The 15,201-nt window shown below is 39.5% G+C and overlaps 1 protein-coding gene across 1 annotated transcript in view; it reads left to right on the forward strand.

The window, feature by feature from the left end:
* Window positions 1-1,304: 1,304 nt before the first annotated feature.
* LOC107556171 (abnormal spindle-like microcephaly-associated protein homolog) overlaps window positions 1,305-15,201 on the forward strand; it is a gene marked incomplete at its 5' end in the record, with an annotated part of 28,364 nt that continues 14,467 nt past the window's right edge. Inside the window, 22 exons of the mRNA XM_016239220.1 lie at window positions 1,305-1,761; window positions 1,934-2,002; window positions 2,123-2,224; window positions 2,302-2,448; window positions 2,556-2,792; window positions 4,083-4,150; window positions 4,257-4,398; window positions 4,546-4,676; window positions 4,783-4,958; window positions 5,121-5,266; window positions 5,353-5,438; window positions 5,588-5,800; window positions 5,930-6,134; window positions 6,272-6,414; window positions 6,559-6,687; window positions 6,779-6,973; window positions 7,128-8,916; window positions 8,961-10,867; window positions 11,010-11,159; window positions 11,380-11,546; window positions 11,635-11,794; window positions 12,526-12,735. Of these exons, the coding sequence (XP_016094706.1) occupies window positions 1,305-1,761; window positions 1,934-2,002; window positions 2,123-2,224; window positions 2,302-2,448; window positions 2,556-2,792; window positions 4,083-4,150; window positions 4,257-4,398; window positions 4,546-4,676; window positions 4,783-4,958; window positions 5,121-5,266; window positions 5,353-5,438; window positions 5,588-5,800; window positions 5,930-6,134; window positions 6,272-6,414; window positions 6,559-6,687; window positions 6,779-6,973; window positions 7,128-8,916; window positions 8,961-10,867; window positions 11,010-11,159; window positions 11,380-11,546; window positions 11,635-11,794; window positions 12,526-12,735 (7,029 nt within the window). The remainder of the gene's footprint in view (window positions 1,762-1,933; window positions 2,003-2,122; window positions 2,225-2,301; window positions 2,449-2,555; window positions 2,793-4,082; window positions 4,151-4,256; window positions 4,399-4,545; window positions 4,677-4,782; window positions 4,959-5,120; window positions 5,267-5,352; window positions 5,439-5,587; window positions 5,801-5,929; window positions 6,135-6,271; window positions 6,415-6,558; window positions 6,688-6,778; window positions 6,974-7,127; window positions 8,917-8,960; window positions 10,868-11,009; window positions 11,160-11,379; window positions 11,547-11,634; window positions 11,795-12,525; window positions 12,736-15,201) is intronic.

Raw genomic sequence — 15,201 nt, forward strand, 5'->3', positions numbered from 1 at the left:
GACCCAAATGGTCTGTTTTGGGGGATTTCGGTAAGATCAGCTTATAGGAAGTCTAGACCAGTGCTCAGCATGAGCCCACATTCATCACAAAAACACGAGGATGTCAAACCATATGTTCATATAAACAGCCCTCTACAATTCTACTGTATCAAACTTAAATGTTATGCTATGCTATGGTAAAAATGCACACATTTAAATGCCATTTTCGCCTGTGATGAAAGAAAATCCCAATCCTTTTTAAATGTGCCTAGTGTCTAGAAAATGAAAAGCGCATCTCTGTTTTTAAGTGTCTTTGATGCAAAGCCTTTTATGTTCTTAAGTGCCACTGCGGTTGATGCGTCCAGGGTTACGATACCCCTGACCACACTCATTCAAAGCAAAAGGGAATAATATCAAGCTATCAGATTGGCTTTTTCCACCCATAAAAGAAGAACATTTGCATTTAGTAAATACACACACACACACACACGCACACAGGTTTGTTTTTATGGTTTATGGGGACTCTCCATAGGCGTAATGGTTTTTATACTGTACAAACCGTATTTTCTATTGCCCTACACCAACCCTACCCCTAAACCTACCCCTTACAGGAAACTTTCTGCATTTTAAAATTTTCAAAAAAACTCATTCTTATAACACATTTAATTAATGGGGATGAACACGGAAACTAGCCTCATTATGAAGCCTCTTATTAAATGGATGTGAACTTAAAAGGGTCATATGATGCGATTTCAAGTTTTCATTTCTCTTTGGAGTGTTACAAGCTGATTGTGCATAGATAAGATCCCTGAAGTTGCAAAGACTAAAGTCTCAACTCTTTAGGCTGGAATATACTACATGATTTTTGCCCTAAATTTCCACCATTTTACAGTCTGGAGAAGTTGACACTAGGGCTGTCGTCGTCATAGCTGAAAAACTAAATTCGAATTTTTTACTTAAATATGATCAAAATTTGAATTATATTCACATTTAAAATGCATAATTTCAGTTAGGGTGAAGAAAAGCTTTTGGCTTCTCTCCTGAGGCCACAAGAGGGCGCATCGAGCAAAATATTACTAATGCACGTTTATTCAAAGTGCATAATGTTTAAAATAATGTTTATAAACCAATTATAATTAAGTTGCTTAAACAACTCTAAACAAAACAGCATCATGTATGTATGCATGTATGCATAGTTTTAATACAAAGGACCGAAATCACACAGAGTACATTTTTCATTTCAAAACACGAGTTGCAGTGGGATGGGGAAAAAACCCGCCATAAAGTCTCGAGGTATGTTTTTTCAAAGTTGAACTTGCATTAATAATGCAGAATCCAACGCAAGTTCTCCTGACAGTGCTTTACCTGTCATCAGCTCCGATTCAAGTCCAGATGTGGCACTAGAGTCCAAATTTTCTGTAACTTCAATGCAGGTTACACAAGAGAAGCCAACCTCAAAGTTATCCCCTCCTGAACCGCTTTTGTCCTCTATATCTCCCATTCGACCTCAAGTTTTGACCATGGTTAGTAGCAGTCCGTCAAGTGGTCTGGAATTGGCAGCTGGTAACGTCTCTGACAAAGTGCAACCAGGTCTTTATCAGGACCAGTTTCCTGTGCAGAGTAAAAAGAGAAAAAGTGATGAGTTTTTGAGAGGTCAGTTAGAAGACGAGACAAACGTCCAAGCAAAAAAGTGCCGTGCTCCGACACATGCAACCAAGAGACCAAGCCATGAAAGAACATTCACTTCAAGGTCCACATCTGGACAGCACCGCAAAGCTATAGGTAAGTCAAGTGTACTCATTGTGAATGTCATACTAAAAATTTAGTATGCATTCTCAAATACACACTGGTATACATTATTTGAGATATTTGGTCCAAAATATCTCAACATTAATGTCCAAATAATTTGGACATTGTAGGAGTTGAGAACTTTTTTTTTTTTTCCTTCCTAAAGCTCCACCAAGCTCAAGAAAGTTCACAAAACCTCCACCAAAGAAATCCTCTCCAAAACCGACTCCAAAAGGTAAGAATACATTGTGTTCCTTCTTTTTAGAATGACATGTCTTAAAATAAGCTTTGAATAACGTGCACTACAAGTTTAGTATGACCAAGGATACCATTTAAATGTATTTCACTCATATAGATGGCCGGTCTGTGAAGTCACTGAGCATCTCGAGTCGAAAGCCTGCAAGGATCGTGGCTGTAGCACAGGCCAAATTTACCTTTATAAAGCCGTCACAGACTGGTATGTTTTTATGGCTACTTTCTTATCATTTCTTTTGTTGTGTGGCATAACTTGCTTATATTGTACAATCTTGACAGCCATACCAAGGCATCCTCTGCCATTTGCTGCAAATAACATGTTTTATGATGAGCGATGGATTGAGAAGCAGGAGCGGGGCTTCACCTGGTGGATGAATTATGTTCTCACTCCTGATGATTTCAAAGTTGCTACTGAAGTTACCAAAGGTAGGCGCTTTTGTTCTCCTTCATGTAAGATTTTGAATCTTTTGCTTTTTAAGTAATTTCAGCAGCATTCTTGTAACATCTTTCTTCCTTTTATTGTGTCGTCTTAGTGAATGCCTTATCATTAACTATGGGGAACGACAAATTCAATATACCCAAAGCACCAACAAAAGAAGAGATGTCTTTTAGAACCTACACAGCCCGTCAACGGCTAAACCGCCTTCGGCGAGCAGCTTGCAAGCTTTTTATGTCAGACACCATGGTAAAGGCCATCCAGAGACTGGAGCTGGAAGTAGAAGCCAAGAGACTCCTTGTGCGAAAGGACAGACATCTCTGGAAGGACATAGGTATGAGATGCAATACGATATATGTTTTGTCATTGTGAATTATGCTTGTATGACATGGGAAATCTCTTTATACAACTAAGTGTTTGTTGTAATGTTTTTGAGAAGTGTCTTATGCTCAGCAAGACTGCGTTTATTTGGTCCAAAATACAGTAAAACAGTGATTTTGTGAAATAGTATTATAATTTAAATATTTGTACTTTAATATATTTTCCAATGTAATTTCTTCCGTGATTTAGCGCTGAATTTTCAGCATTACTACTCCAGATGATCCTTCAGAAATCATTCTAATATTCTGATTTAGTGCTAAAGAAACATGTTTTATTATCAACAGTTGTGCTGCTTAATATTTCTGTGGAAACCATGATAGGGTTGTTTTTTAGGATTCGTTGATGAATAAAAATAAATCTTTTAACATTACAAATGTCATTACTGTCAATGTTTATCAATTTAATCTGTAGTACTATTAATTAAAAAACAATCATACTACTAAAAACACTCTTACTATGCTAAATATTCTAAGTATTTGTTTTAATGGGCAAATGTTATTTTTCGTTTTTCAGCAAGCCTCTTAAAGGCACAATATGTAATTTTCGCTGCTAAAGGGTACGTATTCAAAATAGACAAAGGCGTAGTTTGATGACGCTGTGACTGAGTGTGGAATCATGGGAGTTGTGGTCTTCATCCCCACAGCCGATGCAATCTGACGGGACTCGGGCAGAAATCATGTTCATGGATGAGCTAATGATTTATTAACGTAGTAGTATGAAGCAGGGTGAGGCTGAAAGCTGTCAAAGTGAAACGAGGCCGCTGAACAAGCGTGACACATGGCTCGAAAGCAGCAGAGCTTTTATTATGCCACAGTCGACCGCTTCCGCTCCTTCCGGTCGTGCGTATGTGGGGTAAATCAGCGCTGTTTTATCATACTAGATGCATTTGAAAGTTCTGTTATAATGCTACTCTGTGCGGTCGTCACCGGTCTATTAAAACGCACAACATATTAAAGCGTCTTTAGTGTTTTTTTTCTACAAAACCGGAAATCGAGGGGTTATGACGTCATTGGCAGGCGACACAATGACACTATGGACACGCTCCGTGTCACTAGTTAAAATTGCTTATTTCTCTGAATTTAAACATTCTTCGAAACATTTGAGATAATGTAAGTACATAAGTTAGCAAAATATATAACACTGTTCTAGTGGTTTATGGATATTTTAATAAAAAAATCTTACATATTGTGCCTTTAAGGTGAATCTTTTTCTGATTTTTCACCTTTTATTGTTCATTTCTCAGGTGAGCGTCAGAAAGTTCTTAACTGGCTGATATCATTCAATCCACTTTGGCTGCGAATCGGACTTGAGGTATTAATTTTTCTTTGTGAAAGCATAATGTTCATTTGTTGCTGAAAATATTACATTACATTATGATTTCATGCATGACATATCTCTTACCCATTGCTTTTTTCAGACAATCTATGGAGAGCTAATATCACTTGAAAGCAACAGTGATGTAATGGGATTGGCCATGTTTATTCTTGGACGTCTCCTGTGGAACCCAGACTTAGCCGCTGAGTTCAGACACCCTAAAGTGCCTCATTTGTACAGAGATGGTAAATGAATTTGATTTTTGTTTAATTTTATTTTGAAATATTTCTATTTTTTTCCCCATAGTGTTTATTATTACTATTATTTCTTCTTACTGTTGCAAACAGTGTCTGCTACAACAGGTTCTTTATTATTTCACTTTCACTCATCAGGCCACGAGGAGGCGCTATCTCGCTTCACTCTAAAGAAACTAATCCTGCTGGTCTGCTTTCTGGATAAAGCCAAAGAGTCCAGACTGATCGAACATGATCCTTGTTTGTTCTGCATGGATGCTGAATTTAAGGTGCGTGCGTCTATGTATATAGATATTAACCAGAAAAAGGCAGTTAAAACACAATAAGGAATTTCACAATAGTGCACTTTATTTCTCTGTATTTCCTTCCCTATAGTCAAGCAAAGATCTGCTACTGGCGTTTTCTCGGGACTTCCTCTGCGGTGAAGGCATTTTGTCACGGCACCTCAGCCACTTGGGCCTAGCAGTATCCCATGTTCAGACTCCTCTGGATGAGTTCAACTTTGCTGTGAAGAATCTTGCTGTTGATTTGAAATGTGGCATTCGTTTGGTGTATGTTTGATTTGAAAATGTTCGTTTTTGCAGGTTTATTGTTCATGCGTCATAATGAAATATCATCGCTGTTGTTACCCAAGCCAATATTTAGATTTGACATTTAAAAAGCCTCCAAAATCTCATTATATCTTCATTAAATGTTTCTATATTAATCTTCAGACGGGTCATGGAGCTCTTCACTCTGGACTGGACTTTGTCTAGAAAGCTGCGGATACCCGCTATTAGCCGCCTGCAGAAAGTGCACAATGTTGATGTTGCACTACAGGTTCTGAAAGACAAAGGTGTTGACCTTAAAGATGAGCATGGTGAGTTTCATGGCAGTAAATAACTAGCAATGCCTTTATAATCGGGGAAAAAAACTCAAACTGAATTTGCTTCCATTATCTTGAAGGAGCGAACATTGACTCCAGAGACATTGTGGATGGACACAGGGAAAAGACCCTAAACCTTCTGTGGAAAATCATATTTGCCTTCCAGGTATCAACTAGGGCTGAATAACATATCTTCCAGTCCCCTTTTTTGGATAAATAATTAGTTTGACTGTTGCTAATTTTTAACCTTTCAATATCATATGTGTGATCTTTTAAACATTGGCCTTACATTCTGATGTATTTTAATTTTCATAGGTGGAAGTGCTACTTGATGAGAATCAACTCAAAGAGGAAATCAGTTTCCTCAGGAAAACATGGAGGACTAAACAGAAGCTGGCCTCATTAATGGCTAACAGTGGGGTTGCAGTGACAAGGATGAAGTCAAGACAAGCATTTGAACATCCCAGCCAAAAAGTGACACTGCTCATGGACTGGGTCAATGCTGTTTGTGAGTTCTACAACATAAAGGTGAGTCACATTAAAGAAATAGTTTGCTTGTTTATTCACTCTGCAGAGAGTTATTAATACATATTTTTTTAAATAAGGTATCCTGCATAGGATTTTTCTCTGAGCAAAATCTCTCCATTATTTTTCCAGGCTGAAAATTTCACGGTGTCATTCTCAGATGGTCGTATCCTGTGCTACCTCATTCATCATTACCACCCTGGTCATCTCCCTGCAGAAGAGATTCAACAGAGAACAACGCAGACCATTGAATGTGGCCATCGTGGCAGAGTGGAGCTCAATAACTCCTCGACTGACTCGGACTGCTCTTTTGAAAATTTGCCCACAATACAAACTGGTACTTTGAGTAAATGACTTTTTTATATATATATATATATATATTTAAGATTAAGCATTCCTATAATAGTGTGGTAACTTATACAATTTAACACTGTAAATGTCTCAGAAAGGTTTGCTTTTTTGCCTTGGGTTCAGAATCCCTGTCAGTGGACTTTAAAGAGCTACTTGAGAAAGAGAGAAGTAACTTTCAGTTGGTGAACACTGCTGTGTCTTATCTTGGAGGGGTGCCTGCTATGATAAATCCAGAGGATATGTCCAACACTATCCCAAATGAAAAGGTAAAAACAATTGTAATCCCCTTTCACATTTTGGGTTAGCAGCAAAACATACATAAAAAAAAATCGGAGGTTGTGTAGAAATGCTTTTCATTTTGATGTATATTTAATGCATATTGATAAATTGTGACTTTTTTTAAAACTCAGGTTGTCACATGCTATCTCTCCTTCCTCTGTGCCCGTCTTTTGGATCTCCGCAATGAAACAAGAGCAGCCCGGGTCATCCAGGGTGCATGGCGGAGATACAAGCTACAAAAGAACATTAAGCTTATTCAGGTAACGGTAGAGTTTTTCTAATTTTAAGCTGCTTGGAACCTTGTTGTGCTTAGATTTTTTGTCTTATATTGAATATGCTCTGCATGCACAGCAAAGGAACCTGGCTGCTACTAAAATTCAAGCCCTTGTGCGGAAGTTCATCTTGAGAAGAAGAATGATCAGACAGAATAAGGCAGCCATCATGATCCAAACATTCTGGAGAGGATACGTTGCACGGGAAAAGTTGAGAGGGCTGAAAAAAGAGAAACAGTTTGCTCTTCAAAATGCAGCTGCAACTGTAATTCAGGTATATTCAGGATTAAGACTATGTAATACAGCTCATCCTGTACCGCTGTACCTAGTAAAATTTTAATATTTCAGCAGTTAGCCAATTAATAGATCAATTATAGATCTATCTCTAGATGGCTAATCTTAATTAGAATTTTCTTGTCCTCCCATAGAAAACATACAAAGCTTGGAGGATTCAAAGTCTCCTAAAGAAAAACCATGCTGCCTCTGTAATCCAAGCAGCTTTCCAGAAGTGGCACGCAAATAAATTGCTGGAAAGAAATGCTGCAGCCTTGTGCATTCAAGCATGGTACAGAATGCAGCGTTGTAAAACCCAGTACCTGGATATGAAAAGCAAAGCAGTTTGTGTTCAAGCATGGTTTAGAGGTCACCTTCAAAGATGCAAGTTCCAGACTTTAAAGAAAAGGCATAATGCTTCAGTTGTCATTCAGAGTGCATTCAGGGCTTACCTTGTCAGACAACACGTATCTAAAATGAAGCAAAATGCAGTCGCAATTCAGAGGTGGTTCCGAGCATGCATGCTAAGGAAAGCAGAACAGAAGAGATACTTCAAGATTAAATCAGCAGTTTTTGCTCTGCAAGCAGCTTTCCGTGGCTGGAAGGTCCGACGATCTGTGGCTCAGCACCACCAAACTGCACTTCTGATTCAAACTGCTTTCAGGAGGTTTATGGCTCGAAGGAACTATTTATGTTTAAAAAGATCGGCCATTGTTCTGCAACAGAGATACAGAGCAAAAGTACATGGAGACAAATTACGACAAGAGTATATGGCTCTTAAACTCGCTTCAGTGACAATTCAAGCAATTTGGCGAGGACGAGCTGGGAGGAAGAAGATCAGTCAACTCCACAGATTTGCCGGAATCATTCAGTCAAACTACCGTAGATATGTGGCACAGACACGGTTTTTGGAAATGAAACAGGCTGCCGTAGTCATTCAAAGAAAATACAGAGCCTTTAGAGATGGACGGAAGGTGTACGCAGAATACACTGAAATTAAAAGAGCGACCATTGTGCTACAGAGTGCTTATCGTGGCAAGAGAGCAAGACAAGAACTGCAGAAGAAAAACAAAGCAGCAACTTTGATTCAGTCTGTGATAAGAGCACATAGGTGCCATCAGAGGTTTTTAGCTCTAAAACGTGCTGCTATTGTCATTCAGCAATGTCATCGGGCTTTAGCACTTGGACGGTTGGAAAGAAACCATTACGTCCATTTGAGGCAGGCAACTATAACTCTACAGGCCATATGTCGGGGTTCCAAAGTGAGGCAAAATCTGAGACGAGAGCATCAAGCCGCTACTATCATTCAAGCTCAATTCCGAATGCATAAGGTATGCGTTGCCTTTCTTGCTGCAAAGTGTGCAGCTATCATCATACAGCAGCAATACAGAGCCTACAGAGTTGGCAAATGCATGCAAGCTACTTACTTGCAAACGAAAAATGCCGCTGTAGTTATTCAGTCAGCATTCAGGGGAATGAAAGTTCGCAACTATTTAAGAAAATCTCACCAAGCTGCAACAGTGATTCAGGCACATTTCCGTGGACATTCCCAGCGCAAGAAGTACCAAAGACAACAGTGGGCCGCATCCATTTTACAGCAGCGATTCAGGGCAATGATGACTAAAAATGCTGTCGTGAAGAGATATGCAGCCATAAAAACAGCGGCCATATTTATCCAGTCAGCTTTCCGTGGAATGATGGTGAGAAAGCAGATTGCAGAAAGGCACAAATCTGCAAAAATGATCCAGAAGACATATAGAGCATACAAGCAACACCGTGATTACCTTGCTCTCAGAAATGCCACTATTCGTATTCAGCAACAGTATAGAGCAACTGTAAGGGCAAGGCAACAACGTAAAAGGTTTTGCTCCTTGAGAGCAGCTGCCATCACCTTGCAGTCTACGTACCGAGGGATGAGATTAAAGAAAGAAATCGATAGAAAGCATTGTACCGAGGGATGAGATTAAGGAAAGAAATCGGTAGAAAACACAAAGCGGCCACTGTGATTCAGGCAATGTACAAAATGTACAGAACTCAAGTGCCATTCCAAGCTATGAAACTGGCTGCATTGGTCATACAGAGGCAATACAGGTGCCATCTACTGAGAAAAGAGGCGAGAGAGAACTTTTTGAAGCTACGGTGTAGTGCAATTGCAATTCAGGCAATTTACAGAGGAAACCGTGTACGCAGTGACATTGCTAGAATGAATTTTGCAGCCACAGTCATTCAACGGAAGTACCTTACCTACAAACAAAGAAAGTGCTTTTTGTCTATCAGAGCTGCTGTTGAATTCTGTCAACGACACTATCGATCCGTTTGCGTAGCAAGGCACGATCGGAGAGATTATTTTGCTAAACGCCGAGCTGTTGTTGCAATCCAAGCAACTTTCAGAGGAATGCAGGTTCGGCGACAGATCCGAAGAGAGCTTGAAGCTGCAACAATCATTCAGTCCCATGTGAGAAAACACATCCTCAAGTTGCGCTTCCAGCGACTTCGGTGGGCGGTCTGTACTGTTCAGCAGCGTTTCAGAGCTAACAAAATTATGAAACGAGAGATGGCAGCACTGCAGGAACAGAAGAGTGCTGCCTTGATTCTGCAAGCAGCCTATCGTGGCATGAAGTCCAGACAGACTTTGAAGCAAATCCATCAGGCTGCCACCACCGTTCAGGCAACTTTCAGAGCTTATAGTGCTCGTAAACGGTATTTAGCCATGAAATGCGCTGCCATTGTCATTCAGCAAAGGTACCGTGCCACAAATGTAGCGAAACAGCAGAGAAAGCATTTTCTTGAAATGTGCCAAGGTGCACTTGTTGTTCAGGCATGTTATAGAGGTCTTAAAGTTAGAAGGAAACTAGTACAACAGCGTCAAGCAGCTGTCTTGATTCAGTCTTATTTTAGGAGACACAAAGAGATGGCTAAGTACCAGGCCATGAGATTGTCAGCTATCATTATCCAGAGCCATTGCAGGTCATACACCCAGGCCAGAGCAGATCGTGAGAACTATCTACGTTTAAGAAAGTCAGCCATTGTCATTCAAGTAGCCTTTCGAAGACACTCTCTAAGGAGACAATTGGCAGAAAAGCAAGAAGCATCCATCATCATACAGGCTGCTTTCCGGATGTATCAGCAGAGGTCAGCATTTAAGAGACAGCACTGGGCAGCCAGGGTTCTCCAACAGCGATTTAGAGCCCTGAAACTTCGAGACGAGCAGATGTGTAGATACCAGCAGGTAAGAAATGCCGCTGTATGCCTGCAGAAGTCTTTCAGAGGGATGAAGGGGAGAGAACTGGCCAGATGGACCAAGGTCGCAAGAACCATCCAGTCCTACCTAAGGATGACTGTCCAACGACAACGTTTCTTGAAACAAAAGGCTGCAGCAATCACGATTCAGTCTGCGTACAGAGGCCATTGCGCCAGAGTTCAGCATGCCAGGATGCAAGCAAGTGCAACACTCATCCAAAAGTGGTACAGATCATGTAAACTGGCTCAGAAAGATCGAAATGGTTTTGTTGCTCTGAAGCAAGCTACGCTTACCTTGCAATCTGCATTGCGTGGAATGCTAGTAAAGAGGCTTGCAAAAAGAAGGCGGGCTGCAATCAAGATTCAGTCTGCTATGCGCATGCATGTATACCGCAAGCGCTACGTGTTGCTCCGCTCAAGTGTCCTGAAGTTGCAAGCTCATTACAGAATGTTTGTGGACCGGAGAAGATGCTGCAGGTTGCAGGCTGCAACTGTTACTCTCCAAAAGCATTGCAGAGCTCATAGGGCAACAGTAGAGCAGAGGAGCAGTTATCTGAAGACACTCCAGAACATAAAAATCCTTCAGGCCAGAGTGCGTGGACACATTGAGTACAGAAGATTTCAGAGATTGCGTGCAAGTGCCATCACAATTCAGGTATGCAATTCACTATACTTGTATTCTGTCTTATTTGTCTCATTTGTTTTATCCTGTATCACTTTGGAAATTCAACAGAAGTGAGTAGGAGGTTTAACTGGGAAGGCAAAACTTTTTTTCTTTTTTTTAAACCCTCAAACAGGCACATTATCGAGGGATGATTGAAAGACGCCGGTTTCAGCATCTCAAGGAATCTGTTTTGGTTATACAGAAGCATTACAGAGTTTTTCGCCTCTGCCGGAGAGAGCGTGCACAGTTTCTTCAACTGCAAAAGTCAGCTGTTCTGATACAAGTAAGCATGTAAAAACATGTAAAATTACATTAATACACAATTAAACTTTTTCTTATTTTTTCCGTGATTCTCTAGCACCTGTTACTGCAAAAATCCTGCTTCTGTTTCTGTTTATTGTAATATACACTTTTGTGTTTCTGCTGATGATCCTATTTTAGATTTTTGGATTTAAGTGTGTATATTTGATTTTCATGTTCGGTTTATCTCTGGTTTACCTCAGACAGCATTTCAGGCTTATCAAACAAGACAACATGCTGTGCGAGCACAAGCTGCCCGGAAAATTCAGGCCTGGTTCCGAGGACGCATAGCTAGACGAGATTACATTTTAAAACAAGCTGCTGTTGCAACCATTAGTCGGTGTATTCAAGCAAGACGCCAACGTTCAAGGTAACAAATAAAGGATATTTTATTATTCTCTTCTGCTTTTAAATTGTCACATGGAGTCACAACATGACCATTTGTCCTCCACTCCAAGATTTTTAGCAGTCCAGCGCAGTGTCCAAGTCATTCAGCAAAGATGGAGGGAAACTCTAATTGCCAGAAAACAGCATGCTGAATTCCTGAGGTTTAGAACGTCTGTTCTATACATCCAGGCATTGTGGAGCGGTCAAAGAGTGAGAGATTCCATTCAAAAGGTACTTGTTCTTTTTGTGGGAATCAATATTTATTATAAAATCTTTAAGGGGCAGTCATGTTTGACTTATACTGACACCTAGTTGTGTGGAAGCAGCATTACTCTAAAGCAAAGTTTACAATTGCTGTTGTAGAAATGTGCTGTCAACTAACATTAGCATATTCCATGAGTGAAAGTATTGAATAATAATAGGAGATTACTGAGATATATTTAGTGGTATTTGGCTGGTTAAGGGATCATGACGTGAACGTGACCCACTTTTTAATAAGAAAAAAAGAGATTGAGTGCACTTTTTAAATGTTGGTGAACTTTGCTTTGAAATGTCACACTGTTTTGTCACCAGTTTGTACAAATTCCGGTAAGCAAAATAGACCTTGTGCAGTGATGACATTGCTCTGTTAAATACACACTGTCTAACTAAAGTTTATTTGCAGATAAAAAAAGTTTCAGGAAAACCGTTATCAAAGTCCATTCATTTATACAGAAATTGATGACATTATCCTGTGTAATTTTGCTTGTATTGCGAAGTATTTATTTTGGTCTGTTAGGTCTTGACTTATTTTTTAAATAATTGGGTCGATTTTGTTGTGCTACATAGAAAACTTTTGCTTTGACTTACAAAGAACTGCTGAAGCTACAGAAACAATCCTATTCACAAATGTATTTTGACATAAATGTTGTTTAGTAACTTTTGAAATCATCACTAATCCTTCAGTCTATTCTTTTTCACAGCAAATAACAGCTGCTGTGACGATACAGTCCGCTTTCAGAGGCTATAGTCAAAGATGTCGCTATCGCCAACAGAGGGATGCTGCCATAATTCTACAGCGCCATTTCCGATTTTTACGCCTGGTCAGAATTAAAGAAGAAAATCTAAGACAACGACACAATGCCGCTGTCTATCTTCAGGCTTTGTGGCGTGGTTGGCTTGTGAGACAACAGGCAAGTTTTCTTTATATCTATGAGTAATGTTGTTATTGACTTGCACAAGTAATTGGCTATTTAAAGGATTAGTTCACTTCCAGAATGAAAATTGTCATCATTTACTCACCCTCCATTTGTTCCAAATCTGTACGAGTTTCTTTCTTCTGTTAAACACAAACAAAGATATTGGTATTCGAACAGTTGATCAGCACCATTGACTTCCATAGTAGGAAAAAAATACTGTGGAAGTCAGTGGTGCTCATCAACTGTTTGGATACCAGCATTTTTCAAAATATCTTTTGTGTTCAACAGAACAAAGAAACTCGTACAGATTTGGAACAAGTGGAGGGTAAGTAAACAATGACAGAATTTTTATTCTGGAAGTGAACTAATCCTTTAAAGGGGTCATCGGATGCCCATTTTCCACAAGTTGATATGATTCTTTAGGGTCTTAATTAGGGATGCACAGAGTACGGGCTGATACTGGTCTCCTGTACTCGTTAAAATGCCCCGATACCAAACGCCGATACCACACAGCATGTGATAAGCGCCATATTCAGGCAATGAAACACCAACAACAGACAGCAGAATGGAGTTTGTCTACTACGAAGTATATGTATGCAATGAATATAATGTTAAACATTCAGTATTAACGCCTGTATAGCTGATGTGCGCGAGCAAAGCACGCTGAGTGGATTGAGCGTGCGGCGGCGCAGATGCGCGAGCTTGTCGAGTCAATATATCTTTCTCACAGACATCACTGGAAAGTTTGTAGTTCGGTCGGATATGTCAAAAACAAGTAAGTAAAACAATGCACAAGTTACTTAACGGTAGGGAGGGAGGGAGGGAGAGAGAGAGAGAGAGAGCGCACGCACAATTCTGTTGTGTGATCTTTGAAGTTCACTCACTTAGCACACGCACATTACCACAGGAAGTAGGGGTGCTGGGGGTGCTGCAGGACCCCCTGGAGACTAGCCAACTAAAAAATGGGGGTGCGGTGTTAAAAATAAATTAATGAACAATATATAATAAAAAATAAATGTTAATTTGACTAATTTGTATATTCATTAAAAATCATTGAAAAAAATAGCCTAAGCCTACAATGACAAGAAGCAATGGTTAAATATGAGTTAAGTTTAATCAAATTGACTGTGAAAGTAGTTTCAACTGATTAAACTTATTAAACTGACTTAAAAAATCATTTGTTGCCATGATTTTTGGATTATATTATAACCTGTAACATGTCTCTGCCGTTCCCAAATTAAGAATTAACAACAATTTCTACAGACCGCAAAGAAAGAGCGAGAGCGTCTACCTCAGCAGCAACAAATCTCGCATTCTCACATCTGTAGCGTTTATTTTGATCTTTAACGTTAGGTTTCCTATTCTTGAAACAAAATTCATTTTTAAGGTTGGTTCAATATTACTCTTAATGAAAAACACGCACACACACACAACATCAACAATACTACAATGACGAAGTCGCTTACATAAAACTTTAATGAAGCGAACCAATAAGACCATGGTGTAGCGTCTGGGTTTGCAGGTGCATATGGGCCCGGACAGTTTGGGGGCAACGAGGGAACGAATAGAGCCCTGCACGGGCCCTGCCCTTGTCCAACAGCTTTATGAGAATTCTCGGCCCGAGTCCGACTGGATACCATGACTTTTTTTCTCCCTCTCTTCCCCATTACATAGCTATTAAAATAGTTCAGTTTTGGTTTTTAATGGCAAAGTGGTCATTTATTTTTGTTTCTTTAAGTTAATTTAGAAATATGTTTGGAACATTTTATGTTTATTAAATTCAAGTTTTTGTTTTTTAAAGGAACGACCAAGCGACAGCGGCAGACAGTGAGTTGAGCATTATGTTTGATCAATTTAGCCTTCTCAAACCAACACGACTTGCCTAAAATAAACAGACATAAAACACTTTATGCATTTCACAGTATTCATGTAAACATTTAACCAAGATAAATGAGCGCTGTTAGGCGCATATCCAATCGTTTTTTTGGAGAGTGGAAGCTAAAGTGCGCTCTGCAGGACATGGAGGCGCCAGCGCCATCACTTGCATTTTATTTTAATAACAGTGAAATCTTAAAAATACGCTGTCATTTTTGCTCATAAAGGTAATAGTATACATCATTCGGAACTGCATTGCATTGCACTTGTATTTGTGTGCACTCACAATATCAACAAAACCTTGTGCTTTTGTAAAATAAGGAAAACAAACCGGATGCGCTTTCTGTCCTCTTGGTCTTGAGCGCTTCACCGACATGATAAATGTATAGAATGCTTTAAATTACTACTATAGAACGAAATAATTCAAATCGAATACAAAAACTCTTTCATTATGTAATCCGTAAAGATGCATTTCTCTCTAAAGGCACGTCCAATGAGGATGGCGAGTCAGGTTCGTCAGATTAATTTTTGCAACATTGACTCAGAAAACATTAGTTTATTAACAAATAATTCAAATATCCCCTC

Source organism: Sinocyclocheilus grahami, unplaced genomic scaffold (assembly GCF_001515645.1).
Source record: "Sinocyclocheilus grahami isolate Dianchi unplaced genomic scaffold, SAMN03320097.WGS_v1.1 scaffold557.1, whole genome shotgun sequence".
NCBI classification, from domain to species: domain Eukaryota; kingdom Metazoa; phylum Chordata; class Actinopteri; order Cypriniformes; family Cyprinidae; genus Sinocyclocheilus; species Sinocyclocheilus grahami.